The sequence below is a fragment of the Simochromis diagramma genome, unplaced genomic scaffold (genome assembly GCF_900408965.1).
Source record: "Simochromis diagramma unplaced genomic scaffold, fSimDia1.1 OVJJ01000802.1, whole genome shotgun sequence".
Classification (NCBI taxonomy): domain Eukaryota; kingdom Metazoa; phylum Chordata; class Actinopteri; order Cichliformes; family Cichlidae; genus Simochromis; species Simochromis diagramma.
In genome coordinates this window covers 17,817,689-17,834,411 of record NW_024387492.1, presented here as the reverse complement: position 1 = coordinate 17,834,411, position 16,723 = coordinate 17,817,689, and the positions used below count along the sequence as shown (strand labels likewise).

At 40.2% G+C, this 16,723-nt stretch overlaps 1 protein-coding gene across 2 annotated transcripts in view; it reads left to right on the top strand.

Annotated features, from left to right (window-relative positions):
- The window catches only part of scara5 (scavenger receptor class A, member 5 (putative)), a 112,509-nt gene that overhangs the window by 50,025 nt on the left and 45,761 nt on the right, over positions 1-16,723 (top strand). For both annotated transcript variants that reach the window (XM_040017331.1, XM_040017330.1), the window contains 4 exons: positions 3,274-3,473; positions 4,171-4,349; positions 4,432-4,558; positions 4,646-4,814. In XM_040017331.1, the coding sequence (XP_039873265.1) occupies positions 3,274-3,473; positions 4,171-4,349; positions 4,432-4,558; positions 4,646-4,814 (675 nt within the window). The remainder of the gene's footprint in view (positions 1-3,273; positions 3,474-4,170; positions 4,350-4,431; positions 4,559-4,645; positions 4,815-16,723) is intronic.

Here is a 16,723-nt window from a genome sequence, read left to right as displayed (position 1 = left end):
TTTAGTTAATCCAGTTACTGCTCACTGAAGCCTCATCAGCGATGGTCTCAGTGGAAGGATGGCTCTCTAAAAGCCATTCTTCATGAAGGGAAATGGGGAGAAAGCGCTGAGGTATACTAAATTACAAACTGGACTGAAAATCCATGACAACAGGTCTGAGGGACCAGTGAATCCAAATATCCGCAGCCATGTGTAATATCACTGTGAAAACTCTGTTTGGGTCTGCATCTCAACCAGTGGTGTTGATGAAATCTTCATGCCATATTTTTCATAGCTCATTAATGGAAGGATCCATTCCCTCAACACAGGGCCACAGGTCAGACAGATACCCATCCAACTGCCATAAAACACTGTGGCATTATCTGGACAGATCACCAGTCTTGTATAGGGTCAGCACACAGAGACAGACACCCATTTGTGCTCATATCACAGACCACAGACCAAACCACCAGTTAACCTAACATGCATGTCTTTGGATCATATGAGCACTGTAGAGAGAACCCACATACACACAGGGAGAACATGCAAGCTCAAACCCTGGACCTTCTTTGTGTGACATCATAATGCCTGAAACCATAAGACAACATCCAAGGTCCTGCAAAACATGTGTTGGCAGATCATGTTTAATTGCAATAATAATATTTATTTATAGAACACTTTCAAAACTCTGCATGTACACAAGCAGCATAGAATGAAGTAAACAGTGACTGACAGACTGTAGCGCCTCATTCTCTGAAAGCTGCCCAGTGGAGCAGAAACATTTGGTCTCAACATGCAACTGTTGCTATGTCAGAAGAAATATTTATGCACCCTACATTTAGTTAGCTGACAGCTAATGAAAACTATGTACAAGCTACCAAGGCCCTTGTCAATATATTAAGTTTATGCCACATCCTTCTATAGGCTTCATACTGTTGAAATGATTTTGCATAATTTATAGAAACACAGCAGCCTGAAACTGGCATTTATATATTTGTTTCATCAGTGTCAACGTACTTGTTGCAGATGTAGTTATGAGTTTCGCCCTTCTTCTTTCACCCTCACATCTTTTTTTTCTTTTGACTATATTCAAGTTTCTGTCTGTCCATTTAAATGCTCAGTTTTTCAGTTAGAAGTATGTAAAAACCTCCAGTTATCCTGTTGTGGTTAATGCCACTTTACTACAGCTTTTAAGCAATTTTAAGTTGTTTTACCAGTAGATGGAATTGGCAAGGAGACACCTTCATGCAAACCAAAGTCAGTGGAGAACCATAAATTGTTTCCTCCTTCCTTTTCCCTCTGGTCCTTTAAGCAAATATGACAAATAAAGCCAAACACAGTTTAAAGTAACATAACAAGAAATAAAAGTAAGTCAAAAATCCAGTAAAGTGATGCAAGGTTCTCAGATAGCTTGTAAAGAAAAGGTTTAAAAACACCAGCGACTCTGTTGACCTGACCTATTAACACGGGTTATTTCCCAGCTTCCCAGCTGTGACCGGAGAAGCTGTGTTACCTCAAGCTTTTAGCTTCACCTCAAGAGTAGATAACATATAAATATCAGGCTTTGTACAGACTTGTATAAGATTAAGATGTGTATATGACATTAAGAGAGAAACTCTTCACAGTCTGAAACTGCTTTTTAGTTTAGGCAGGTGAAGAAGAGTGAAGATGACCGATGTCTAAAATAGTCTTTGAAAGATAATAACGATTACATTTTCAAAATAGTTTTAAGACGATACAAACAGTAACTTTGTGGTGTATGCACCAACATTTTTTTCTTCTAACATTCTCAGTGTTTTCAAATGGGGAACCATAACTGGCTGACTTCTACACCTGTCATCATTCAAGCGTTTTTCTGATCATGAGAACCAAACTGTGTAACTTGAGCTTTGCATTTCTACTCATGGTACCTGTCCCAAACAATAAGCACAACTGCAAACAAGATTTGCCTGTGCGATTATCCTTCTCCTTCTTCCTTTGCTCTATTTTTCATCACTTTCTTTCTTACCTCCTCTTCTTTTTCTTATCCTACAGCTTCTTGTTCATGTTTTCCCTTCTTTGTTTTCATGTAGAAGTACTCCTGATACGCTCCATAGTGTCAGGTTCACCCTGTGTAGTGGACAGATTGCAGCTTATTTAGTTTTTCAGGTCATTAGGAATAAACCTAACACACATAATGAGATGAAATTCAGATGGTTTGTTTGCAGTGCTGCGGCTTTGCAGCACTTTTCTTTCCCTGAAGTCATGCTGCTGATTCCTGGCCACAATGCAGGAACATGAAGCCACACATGCAGAAACACACTGCTGTCTTAGATTCGTGGTAATGGGAATATTCAGAGTGTGTGATATCGAGCTGTTAGGGGCATTAGCGTGTCGAGGAACATGTGTGAAGGGAATAATCTGCTTCCTCCCATTTCCTCAGTTCGTCCATTTTCTCCTTTTGAAGGTTTTTCACACACTGGTCCTGCAGAGAAGAGGTTGCCATCGTGGCACAGCGCTGAGGATCTGGTTTCAAAATATCTGCCAGGCTATCGAGCTGTTACTATGCAGCATGCTTTCAACATAACATAAAACCATGGTGGTTTTTCTCATTAGATACGGTACAAAAGAGAGCGAGGCTAGAGAAGTGACCTTTATGCAACAAGAAAATGCAAGACGAGAAATTTTCCTCTGCGCTTTAACCATCATCAAATGCGATGTTACAGCTAAACAGCCACTGCTTAGATTTAACCATGTCTCCAGAATTGAAATTCATTAATAGAAAGGATTCACTTTGGTTTTATATTTAATGTAGAATGACAAAAAAAAGTCCTCTCGTCCTCAATTTTGTACTATATAACCCTTGTAGGTGTTGATGTCAGAACACTAGGTAGACTGTTAAGAAGGAGGGAAGTATGTTTGAAATGGAATTTTTATCATAGGAAGTCAATGCATCATACCTGTGAAACAAAACTCCAAGCATTGGATAAATACCGGCATGCAGAAGCCAACTTCAGCATTACTCAAAATGAAGGCAGAATTTCCACAATGTCATGTTATATATGCACTCCAAGTAAAGAAACTCGTAAAACTATTTAGGTCTTGACTTAACCAAACAATACATTCAGCATAAATAGACAACCAGAATCACAGCAGGCGCCTGACTCAACATCTGCTCTACATTACAGTGCTGGCGAGCTCCGTGATTGATAGTAAATGAAACTCGATTTGGGGACTTTTGCTTTAGCTGAGGGATCGTTGCTTCAACACTTAGAACAAATCTCTGACTCTCTTCCACACTCTTTCCCTCCCCAGTCTCTCGCTCCCAGGTGTCTTCTCAGCGGCAGGAGGTGCTGACGGAGAATGCGACCCGGATGTCAGAGCGCTCCCAGCTGCTCCAGCAGACCCTGGGAGAGGAGTCCAAACAGGCTGACCTGCTGGAGAACATCTGGAAACTGGAAAACCTCTTCCAGAACCACAGCAACTGGCTACAGAGGCTGGAGATCTTCATCAAGGTACAACACAAGATATCTGGATGCCCCATTTTATTGTATCTTAAATGTTTATAGAGGAAAGTGTGATTAATGAAGGTGGCCCAATTTAAACAGGAATACTCAGAAATGGTTCACCCTAGGCATCATTGAGTGTTTTGGTGCTTTGATCGTTAGAGACAAGCTCGTCTCCCACATTTGACCAGATGCCCAGCCACCCTGTAGTGTTTTTAAGAATACTCTTTAGGGCTCTTCTATTCCACACCTCTGTTGTTAGCAGGAGCTTAACTGACTGGCCTGGGATCTGTAGCTCACTTGATTGGGTTCACTGTAGGCACAACAGTTGGTGGTACTTGACCTTTTTTTTGCTTATGGATCTCCTCTATCTGATCTATCTAGACAGTGATTTAGCAAAAACATTTCTTTTTTGATGCCTCTGCTGTTGACACCAGATGTGTTGCAGAGTTCTTTTAAGAATCTCTACTTCAACCCTTTCTCAACCTTCAGCTGCCAGTGGGGTTGCATTGGTACGGCCACTGTTCTGAGGCCATGGCTCAGTCAGGGGCTTCTGCAAACTGGCTAGCTGGTGAAAAGAGAAGTGCCAAAGGGGGAGCATTGAAGGGCAACAAACCAACAATGCTTAATTAATTTAAGTTTAAGGTTGAAAAATAAAGGCTGATGATAGAAATACTACCATTAGTCCGAGTCCTTTTCCTTGCAGGGCTTGGAGGTGGAGCTGAGGAGCATGCAGGCTCACTCTCTACAGTCAGAAGGCTACCTGGTGCAGTTGGATGACAGGTTGTCCTCGCTAAGCAGCTCCGCGGGTCGGAACCTGACGAGCTTGAGTTCGGAGGTGGCCCGAGCATCCACGTGGCTTCGTGATCATGACGTCCTGCTGAGGTACACGTTTAATACAGTTTTTGTAGTCTACTGCATTTAATAACATTCAAATGGACTTCTGTGGGATTCTGATTTACTTTAGGGAAACCTCGAGTCATGTGAGTGAACTGAGGGAAAAATTAGACGAAGTCAACTGGACAGTGGGAGCTGTCAACCACACCTTCAGCAACGATGTCAGTATTCACCATTTGAAGATACGTGACTTACAGGTTAGATGTTCATAATAGCTTGCACAAAAGTTACCTCTACATCAGATCTACTTTTCATAAACTGAGTCATAAACGTCCCACATTCAGATCCAGATCAGCAACATAACAGAGGACACCAGCAGTTTATGGGTGACCCACGTCCACACGGAGGCCCAGTTGAGGAATGAGATGGAGATCCTGAACACAATCACAGAGGACCTCCGTTTGAAGGACTGGGAGCACTCCATGGCTCTGAAGAACCTCACAATATTAGAAGGTGAGCAAAAAGATGTTGTTTGTTCTCATCAGCAAAATATGAATAGGAATGAAGAAGAACAGTTGGAGTATAGCGTTAATAGAGAATAGAGAAAACATTAATACTTTATTAAAAACTTGAAAGAAGACCTCTAAACTGACACGCAACACTCAAACAGGTCATTTGGTTTAAATTCTTTGGAAATATGTGCTGATAGATTCAGTTAGTAAGTAACTAAGTAAGTAAAATGCATTTTATAGTACCTTTCACAGATAAAAATCACAAAGTGCTGAAATTAAAATATGACACATCATAATAATGTAAAAACATAGAACATAAAAGCATTAGCGAGAATGGCTTACATGGTACACTTACTGAATTTGCTGAACTTGCTAAACATCTTCCCAAAGCTCTTCTGTAGAGTTATTCTGCTACATTGTCTTCTGTGATCACGTAATACCCCATGATTTCATTATATTGAGACTGTGGCTCTATAGAAGCTGCACCATCTGTTGCAAAGCTCCTTGTTCTTCATGTAACTGCGGCTTGCTTTTCATTATTATCATTATGGCTGTATAGGTGAACAGTCAGATCCCTCTGAGAACCTAGAGATTTTGCATTGTACTGTACAGCCAGTGTGACCTTTGCAAAATAAAATGTACCATATATATCAAGAGAATACATTAAAAACATGCAAGAACATGAGAACTTTACATCATAGTATAATTAATCCCTTTGGGTGGACCTTAATGCCCCAAAAGATCTTTAACAACAGCACATCTGAGCCAGTGGATGCTTGTAGTGTGATTAAGCACAAGTGACCCTAGCATGCAAACATGATTTTACATTGTGGGAATATTGCCCAGGGCTTTTAAGCAGCTCTGAATGTTCTTCCTCCAATTTGTGCAGAACTGATTAGTCCCGACGTGGTATGACTCTCGCTGCCAGTGCACCAAATGACTTCTCTGGCTTGTTAAAGTCAAAATAGGTATGCCATGATGTAATGCTGGCAGGGGACACAGCCCAAGCTGATTGATGACAACTGAAACTGAATGAGACCCATGATCTCGTGTCTGCTTCACATGTGGGTGGGATGCCATTTCTCCTGAGCCTGGAAACAATTGTGGGTTAAATTTAGACTCTACATACAGAATGAAAACTCAATCACTCTGCTCTGTCATTGGTTTTAGCTCTTTAGCCCCATTTGTTTGTTGTTAGCTCTCAGTCACCTCGGCCAAAAAAGGTTTTACATCTCTATCCATGTTTACCCTCCTTTTTGCTCTCATCTCTTTCCTCTTCTCTTCTTATTCAGTTCATTTGTCTTTAATTTCTCTGACTTGCTGTGATCTTCGTGCCACACATGGTACTTGTTGCATTAATAACAGAAACATGAGAAGTTGTTTAAAATATCGCTCCAAGACTTTTTTTGATGACTGATGCAAAAACTGTATAACTTACGGTAACATCTGCCTGCTAAGGGTAAATACACCAGATGATTTTAGTTACGGCTTCCATATGTTAGTTCAGCCAGACAAGTCACATCTGAAATGATTCTTTCGTTACAGCAGAAGACTACGGCTAGAGTTCGGTGTCCAGGCACCAGAGCTCATCACTCCAATACGATATACAAATTGAGGAGTGACAAGTAAACATCCCATCAAAGCCTACAAATGGATGGTTTGGTTCATCCATCAGGGTCAAAACAGCATGGTCAAAATAGCTTGCCAAACTGGGAGGTTGTGTTTGGTAAATGACGTGAGGCATGTTACTGTGTCTGATGCAATGCAGCTCGAGTTGCTTAGTGAACTGTTTTGCAATCTTCCATCCATCCATCCATACATACATACATACATGCATTCATGCATACATACATACATAAATACATACATGCATAAATACATATATGCATACATGCATAAATACATTTTCTTAACCGCTTGTCCAGTTGAGGGCCATGGGGGTCCCATGAGTATCCCATGTATAGTGAATCATGGGATACACTAGACAGGTCATCTGCTACTGAATACAGGTAACCATTCACAACCACATTTCATATGATGTAATGTCCTACAACCCTAACCCAATCTTTGCTGCAGGGGTCTTGCTTCACAACATGTTCTCACTCCCAAAAACTAATATTTTATGCTAGGTGACAATTCGTCAACATATTACGCTTCCAGGCACCTAACACGTCCCTAAATGATGAGATCGGAAAAACGAGGAAACATGAAAACCATTTGGAATCAATCTACATGTGTTCGTTCATTTTACTTAAATCCTTTGGAAAACACCGTTTAACGTCATTATAGTGATGGTTAAGGCTAGGGATAAGGTTATGGTTAGCATTAGGGACAAGGTTGGGGTTAGGGCTAGAATACATGGCTGGAATGTGTATTACCTCAGGACCGTGATTGTACTGGATTTCACCCATAACTCGGCACGTAGCATAAGAACGCGGAAGGTCACCTTTCGCGTTCCTCAGGAACGCCGCAGGACTTGAGCAATCGTCGGGATGTTACGCCTTGGGAGTGAGAACGGGCTGTGCTTCAGGGTATGGGTTGCCAGCCAAAGAGAAAGCTCAGGCCCCTCATTCCAAAGGTATCCCAATGGTAGAAATTTGGATTTTAATGTGATAATGGCAAAATTATTCAAACTAAATTCATGTCTTTACAGATAACTGCAAAATTCTGCTGTAAGAATGTCTGACCTAATGTAAGGAAGGTCTAGCTGTAGCCACACAGTCTCTAAGGCTGATTTGATAACCAACAAACCCCAGCAAACATCACTACAATGAAGCGAATTCTACAGTTTGAATAATATAAGTTAAGAATTTTTGTTAGGCTGTCAGTGTGTGGTAAATCTACAGCTCATTCTTATTCAATAATCTGATCTAATGTGATCTTTAAGATTGATCTGACTGAGCTAACCCAAGATTTGCCACACGATACAAAAGGAACTAAAGACGAAGATGCTTTTTTTGTTAAACGGTATTTTCAAGTTCAATAATGAACTTTCAGTATTTACTTCGTGGATTCAAGCACGAAGGATATGGAAATGTGGAATCTATATTCTCGTGTTAATTCTCTTTTGATTTCAATCATACGAAACAACAGAACATTTGTAACATTTCAAAACATTGACCAGTGGAGCTTCTGATTATTGTTCCTTCAAACTAGGTGTAATGTCTGGAGTTCAGTGAAGGTGAACCTGATGGAAGAGACATTTATGGGAAATATGATCAAAATTTCTGGTTTTATTTTTGCCATCTTAATTGATTTTGTAAGAAAAAGAGGTCAGTGCAACATCAGTACACACACACATTTTCCAGCCATTAAATCCAACAGTTAGGTCAGAGATTTTTTTCTTTTGTTTTTGCCAAAGAAAGTAGCAAAACTCAGGCTGGGAAGTTTGGTTTTTTTTCTTCTCATATTCATTCGTTAAGTTTAAAAAAATATTGAATCCTTCAGTTTGCATCATGTAACTTTTTCATTAGTAAAGTGTGTGTAATTGTGTTGAGTGCATAATTCTTTCATACTCCACAATCAGCTTAAAAAAAACTATTTTCTGTGAACGTGTTTCAGTATTTAAACCTGATCTGATAAGAATAATTGTAAAAAATGTCACTGGGACTTATCACCACATGACTTTCAATCAAACAACATACTGACATTTAAATGAGTTACATTTCTCTCACAGATAATTCATTTATGGTTATACAAATACCCCTTGTTTGATCAGAGCTATCTGTGTTTAATTACAGTTTTAGGATTTAAAAAAGAAAAACTAAAATTTCTAAAAGTTCACATTAAAACCTGTCTGACTTTTTTTTTCCACTCTTGTGTGTTAAATATCTTTTCATAATCTGTATGAGCTCATAGGTCTGTGGAGTCTCCACCTTAAGAGATCTAAACAACAAAAATGTAAACATATGTCTCAGGATTATAAAGAAAATATTCTAAGATTGGTGCAATGACATAACTTTATAACAGCCTGTCTGTGCCCTTCAACAGCGGCACTTTCCTCTCTTTTTTGTTTTTTCATGTTTTTTTTCCATGTTTTTGTTCCTAATCCCTCCTCTCTTGCTGTGTCATTACAACTTTTCTCCACTCTCGGTTTCTGTGTATGTTACCATGTATTCCAGCTGTGCCAGTGTTTAATTGGCATGAAGCAAGCGTTGTCTACTCGGGTTTCATAACTATCTTTCACTGTGACAGCAGTGTGCATGTATCTTTGTGTGTTTTCACATGTTACTCTGTTAATGTGTGTGTGGATCGTTGCTGCTATTCATGAGCAGCCCCACATTTCATTGCTTAAGGACACCACCAAATGAGAGGTCATTTGTAAAAGCCATAATAATGTGACTCACTGTTTTCTGAGGTGCTGGAACTCTAGGCCACATAACGTCTGTAGTTTTTTTTATTATTATTAATATTTACTTACATTTAGCTAACAATAGATCACCAAAAGACTGTTCTTGTCATAAAACGCTTTGTGGCAGGCAGGAGATGAGGACTCAAAATGCAGGACTCACAGACTCGAGGGTGAACTCAAAACCACAGCTTTATTTGCTGGTCACAGAAAAACAAGCAAACTAAACTAAACTAAACTAAACTAAACTAAACTAAACTAAACTAAACTAAACTAAACTAAACTAAACTAAACTAAACTAAACTGGGGAATAACACACTAAACTCACAGGGAGATCCACACGGCATGAGGGACGACACGACTCAGAGAAACACAGGGTTTAAATACACTGGGAAGTAACCAGGGGAATGAGACACAGAAGGAGAGCACAGCTGGGGGAAATCAGAACTGACGAGACAAGGAAGCGTAAACTGAACATATTCACATAAGACACGGACCTTCAAAGTAAAACAGGAAGTAAGACACAGAGACGCGAACTTGACATGGTGGAGACAGCAACTAAGAAACACAGAGACGTAAACCATAAGGCAGAGGGCTCTAAGAACTGAAAGCCACAGAGGGAAACTCAAACATGCAGACACAGACTTACACAGAACAGAGGGGACACAGAGAAACATGAAGGACAAGGGATCAAAACTAGAAACCATAGAATAACTCACACAAGTACAATAATACAAAAAAATCACAAAGAATTAACACGCTGGGTCAGGAGACCCAGTACCCTGACAGTTCTCCTCAGCATGCCAATAAATGTTGTCCAGCATTGGATAAACATACTCAGGATCTGAATGGTTAGTTGTTGTTGGGGGTCTTTTTGTTTGGGTTTTTTTAATCTATATAAATACATAAGCTTTGTGGCAAGGTGCCATAATAGCAGTCCATAAAAAAATGTCAGCCAAATCTGTTTGTGTTTGTTTTTTCCTGTGTTTTGGATTAAGATCTTGTTTCCTTTTCAAATTTTTTCACTCTCACTTTGTCCTTCAAGGCCAGTGTACTAAACATATGTTCCAGATAAAGTAGGAATGATACAAAAATTTATGAAGCTCCATATTCTTGATGAAAAGTGTGATGAAAGAAATTCCCAGATCAAATTCCTTGTTTACTTCAATTAATGTTCAACATAAAGCAAGCATGGGAACAAATAGAGAAGGCTCATTATTCATACTTGTATTAAATTCAGATATATTTTGTACTATATCAGTGTAGTATCACTGTGCAATAGTCTAGACACTGTGTAGAAACACTTTGGCTCTTAAGCCTCCATCATGACTCACTTCTTATAAAATAATCCCATCCACTTACATCCATACAGCCACTTTCTGCAAACAGATCTGTCTGTTCTTTGCTACAACATCCTGTAGGGCAAGGCAAGTTCATTTATATAGCACAATTCAACAGCAAGGTGATTCAAAGTGCTTTACAGAGACATTAAAAAACAAAAACAAATAAAAAGCATGATTTAAAATTGATTACAAAAAACAGTAGGTAAAATCAGAACAGTAGATAAAATCAGTAGTTAAAATGTAAGTTTTGAAATTTAAGGTTAAAAGTGTGGATTTGGTGTTTTATTTAAATGCAGCTGAGAACAGGTGAGTCTTCAACCTGGATTTAAATAAACTGAGTGTTTCAGCTGATCTGAGGCTTTCTGGGAGTTTGTTCCAGATATATGGAGCATAAAAGCTGAATGTAGCTTCTCCGTGTCTGGTTCTGACTCTGGGAACTTATAAAAAAACGGATCCAGATGACCTGAGGGATCTGGAAGGTTCATACTGGGTCAGGAGGTCACTGATGTATTTTGGTGCTAAACCATTCAGAGCTTTATAGACCTGGATCAGAACTTTAAAGTCTATCCTCTGACGGACAGGCAGCCAGTGTAAAGACCTCAGAGCTGGACTGATGTGGTCCACTTTTTTGGTCTTAGTGAGGACTCGAGCAGCAGAGTTCTGAATGAGCTGTAGTTGTCTGACTGATTTTTTTAGGTAGACCTGTAAAGATGCTGTTACAGTAATCAAGAATACTAAAGATGAATGCATGGACGAGGTTTTCCAGGTCCTGTTGAGACATCAGATCTTTTATCCTTGAAATATTCTTGAGGTGATAGTAAGCGGATTTTGTTATTGTCTTAATGTGTTTATCTAAGTTTAGGTCTGCATCCATCACTACACCCAAATTTCTCACCTGGTTTGTGGTTTTTAGGTGTATAGATTGAAGTTCTCTGGTGACCTGTAATCGTTTTTCTTTGGCTCCAAAGACTATTACTTCAGTTTTGTTTTTGTTTAGCTGGAGAAAATTGTGGCACAACCAGTCATTAATTCCCTCAATGCATTTACCAAGAGCCTGTACAGGGCCTCGGTCTCCTGGTGACATTGTGATATATATTTGTGTGTCATCTGCATAGCTATGATAGTTTATTTTGTTGTTCTTTATAATCTGTGCCAGTGGGAGCATGTAAATTTTAAACAGAAGGGGTCCCAAGATGGAACCTTGGGGAACTCCACATGTGATACTTGTCTGCTCAGATGTGAAGTTACCTATTGATACAAAGTATTTCCTGTTTTCTAAGTATGTTTTGAACCAGTTTAGTACAGTTCCTGAAAGACCTGCCCAGTTCTCCAGTCGTTTGAGTAATATGTTGTGGTCAACAGTATCAAATGCTGCACTGAGATCCAGTAAAACTAAGACTGACATTTTTCCACTGTCTGTATTCAGACATATGTCATTAAACACTTTGGTCAGAGCGGTTTCAGTGCTGTGGTTCTGTCTAAAACCTGACGGGAAGGCATCAGTTATTCTGTTTTGAAGTAATTGAGCTGTTGAGAAACTGCTTTTTCAATGATCTTACTTAAAAATGGGAGATTTGAGATCGGCCTGTAGTTGTTCATTTGTGTCTTGTCAAGCTTGTCCTTTTTCAGTATAGGTTGTCCTCTATTATGTGTGGCCTCTGTTACATGCTGAGTCAGCCCAACGTTGCCCAGAGTGTTACTCAGGTTTTTAGTCCCTTTCTCCTGAGGGTTGTCCGCATGGATGTTAAAATCCCCAACAATAATTACACAGTCGAAATCAACACAGATCACAGACAACAGTTCACTGAGATCATTAAAAAAGTCAGTGCAGTATTTGGGAGGCCTGTAAACATTAAGAAACACAACTTTGGATGGGGCCTTCAGCTGTAAAGCCACATATTCAAAAGACTGAAAACTTCCAATAGATAGCTGCTTACATTGAAATGATTCATTAAATAAGACAGCAACCCCTCCTCCTCTCCTGCTCACCCTGGCCTCACTGATAAAACTGTAGTTAGGAGGGGTCGTCTCGATGAGAACAGCTCCACTGTTACTTTGGTCCAACCAAGTTTCAGTTAAAAACATAAAATCAAGGCTGTGCTCAGTGATTAAATCATTAATTAAAAATGTTTTCCCAGCTAAAGATCTAACGTTTAATAAAGCCAACTTAAGTGTTTTAGAGGTATTACTTGTCCCCTCGTGTTTGGGAGCAGTCTGTGGCACACAAGGTATGTTTACTATATTTAAAGATCTTTTAGAGTGCAGCTCTCTGTGTTTGACCAGGCCACATGTCTCCTTCTGTCATCTAAAAGTACAGAAATTTTAAAACCTTCTAGTAAACAGGGTCCCAGCTTCTCCTGGGAAAAGTCACCACTGCCATAATCCTCGCAGCCCGGACCCTCCACACATCACACATCAGACTGCGGAGACAGAGCATGAAGGTGGTAAGGAGGAACTAAGGGGGACGAGGCTGGGCAATGTAACTTCGATTGCTCTGTTGAGGGCGGGGCTCGATGGCGAACCTTTGGCTGCTCCGGTGGGGAGTTTATGGGGGACAAAAAGGGATTGGGCCGGGGGGTAGATCTGAGCCCAGCATTAACCCGCTCCATCATCTCCTCAGTGAATTTCAGGTGTGGGGAGGAGGGAGAAAGGGAGGGGGAGGAGGGTGATGGCCTGTCAGGGGTTTGGGGGACTGGGGAAGGTCGTGGTCCCTGGTCCTGGTCGTTGGTGTTGTTGAGAGAGTTGGAGGCAAATAGGGACCCCTCTTCTTGCCTCTGATGTCTCTCCTTTCTGAAGCTCTTCCGGGGTGGGGGCAGATGAGGATCCTCCTCAAGGTTTCTGCTGGGCTTTGTCTGTTCTTGGAGTACTGTTTTTTCCTCTTTATGAGATAACTTCTCGTTTATCTCAGCCTTGGCACCAAGCACAGATGGATGACGTATGGAATAAAACAAGTTGGAGGTGAACAGTTTCACCCCTGACTTGTTAAAATTAAATCCATTTGCTTTAAACAGATGCCCGCGTTCCCAAAAATATTAAAATTCTTGATAAAATGCACTAAGTGGTCAGTACATGCTGATATAAGCCATTTATTCAGTGCAAACAACCTGCTGAATCTCTCGTCCCCTCCTGAATCTCTCGTCCCCTCCTCTGATGGGCGGTACAGGTCCACTGATGAATACAGCTGCATTCAGAGAGTTTACAGTACTTAATAATCCAGTAAAGTCCCGTTTCAGAACCTCCGACTGTTGTTTGGACACATTGTTTGACCCTGTATGCAGAACAATGTTTGTCACAGTTGGATATTCATCTGCAATTTGAAGAATTCTCTCCTTCAGGTTGTTGACTGTATCCTTAGGAAAGCAGAGGACTTGTGAGACAGAGTGTTCTTACCGCACATCCTTTACATCCTTTACGGCAGAGTCACCCACAATCAGAGTTTCAGGCCTAGCCTTTAGCTTTCCCTGTGGCCTTTCACTTTTCAACAGATTTTCAGACCTTACTTCGCTACTTTTAGATGGATGGTTGTCCGATATAGATCCAGGGTCTTTTGATAGTGGAGCAAATCTGTTCTGCAGTTTGACATTCAGTTGTTTTGGAGGTTTGTTGTTAACCTTCCTATTCACGGTTGTCCAGTCCTGTTTCCTCCCGTATACAGGGGTAGAAGAGCTTCTCTGTCTCGTAGGAAGTGAAGGCCAGTCGGTTTCAGAGATTTCAGCTCGCTGTGCCCTGCCTGTGATACGTCCTCCCCCTTCCAGGAGACATGATTTATGTCTTGGTTTTGCACCAAGACAGTCCAAGGGGGGATTATCGCTTGAGGATTTATTATAATGCACAGAGTCTACTTTCTTGGTCATGTTATCTGTGCTCCTTAGCTGTGTACTAGCTTGCTCATCGCCATTGTTTTGAATCAAAGGCAAGGTTGTTTCATTTCCACACAGTCCATTTACCTCCACGTTTACTTCTAAGCGATGAATTTTTGTCTCCAGTACTGCAATCTTCTGCAGGAGGCTGTGGTAGTCATCTGTGGAGAGGGAAGGCATCTTGTTGCTAGTTAGCCTAGCGGTTAGCACCTTTCCAGGCTATTGAGGCTGTTCGGTGCCCAGACGGGCAATCAGGCTTCAGCTGTGTGTAGGCCACAGACACACGTTAAGAACTGTTAAGAACACTTTAGTCCTAATGATCTATAAGTGTCCAGTGTCCAGAAGCTATCGCAGGTAAGCTCATACGGAAGAAAGGGGAAAAATCAGCATAAAAATCAATAAAAATAAAATAAAAACAAATATCAATAAAAGAAGGAAAGCAAATCAATAAAAGACGCAAAGTATTCTCAGCTAACATCAACACAGGTGATGCCTTGTGTCATTTGTTATTGTGGTAAATTAGATGATCTTTTTTCTGGACTGCACATGTGTAGACAAAACAAAACAAAACAAAACGAGCTGTTGGGCCACACTTCAGATTTGTAACAAGACTGGATATTGGACGGAGGCGCCTGAACTCTTCACTGGAATTGCATTCTTGGACCGAGCTGTCAGATGTTTTCTGGCTGATCCAGGAGGGGCCACTGGGCTTGTTATTGTTGAAACCCTGTCAGCTGACTAGTGTCTCCGAGAGCCAGAAGATTATTAATGTGAAGCTCTGCTTAAACAAACTTTTACAGACCACCAGAGTAAAATGTCTTCTCAAAAGATTAGGCTTAAAAGCCAAAAGCCTTTTGGCTGGTGTCAGTGCATTTTTGTTACTATGAGTGGATGTGATGGGGATTCAGACATGAGCAGCATGTCCTGCTCGGATGTACTTCCTTTCAAATGTATTGATTTATTGCTTACTAGCCGCAAATCTTTCTATCCCTATGAGGTCTGGGCCATCATATGTAATAAACCTAAACTTAACCCAACCTAGAAAGGCAAAACTGTCTCAGTCATGTGAAAAACAAAGTTTTCACAAGACTATACAGTGAAATAATCGTTTATAACATCTTTTTAACATTGCTTTAGTTCATTGCCATTGCAGCATCAGTTTATGCAAAGCTCTCTGAAGGTCCTGCTATCCCTATTTTCAGAGTGGAGATCTGGACTGTGGGCCTTTGCAACACCTTGATCCTTTTTCTCTTTCAGTCATTTTGTTGGCGATCATTGTCCTGTTGCTGGTGTCGGACAGTTGGACTCACATTTGACTCTGGAATTCTTTGGCATGTAGAGGAGTTCAAGATTGACTCAATGACTGTATCCAGGTCCTGGTCATGTGGTTGCACAACAAGCCCAAATCTTCCCCTCTCCACCACCATGCTGACATGAACTATGTGCTTATAGGCTGTGTGCTATGCATAGTGGATCTTCACTTTGAGTTTGTTCTGGTAACACTTCCAAATCCGCCTTAATTTTACTTAATTTTACTGTCATGAACTTTAACATTTAACATGGTAACTGTGGCTTATAGTGTCTGAGACGTAGCTTCTGAGGTTTTAGCAGTTTCTTTGAACATTGCAAAGTCAGCATGCTGCTTCTTACCTTCAGTAACTCCAATGGAAGCAATAAGGTTGTAGTTTGTGTTTTGTTTTGTTTTTTAAATGGACTGTACTCTGATTGCCTAAAGCTGAAGTAAGCGTTGGGTTGTCAGTATTTTGACAAAAAAAAATACATGTGTGTGTGTGGGTCCAAAGAAAAATTGTGGGATTAAAGAAAATTGCTAAGGAATTACTGACTGAGTGAACAGGGTATTATTTATGGCAAATCCAGCTCAGGACGTGTGCACAAAGGCTTTAATGGAAACCTTTTCTGACATATCACTTTCTAAAATATTTATGTACACTTGGTAGATTCAGTCCTTTGCCTAATTTAACAAGTACTGCATTTAAATATAGTTTTTATTACAGATCAGTTAGCCAATTTTTCATCATTCCAATTCATCATTTGGTCATCTGCCTGTCATGACTTTAAAATGCCTGATGTGTTTTTATCAACTGTAATCAAGCCAATTTAATTTATGTCAGTTTTACGACTAATTTAATGGTGTCAAACTCATTTTGGTTCAGAGGCTGCACACAGTCCAGTTCGATCTAAAGGCACCCGTCCAATTAAACTATTCCCTAATAACCTATTAAGAGGTTTAAGTACTTTTTAAAAACATTTACATTTCACATTCAGAAGGAAATTCAGACTCTTGAGATGGAAGTTTAAAATACATGTCCTTCTTGGCAATTTTCACAATTTAAAAAGC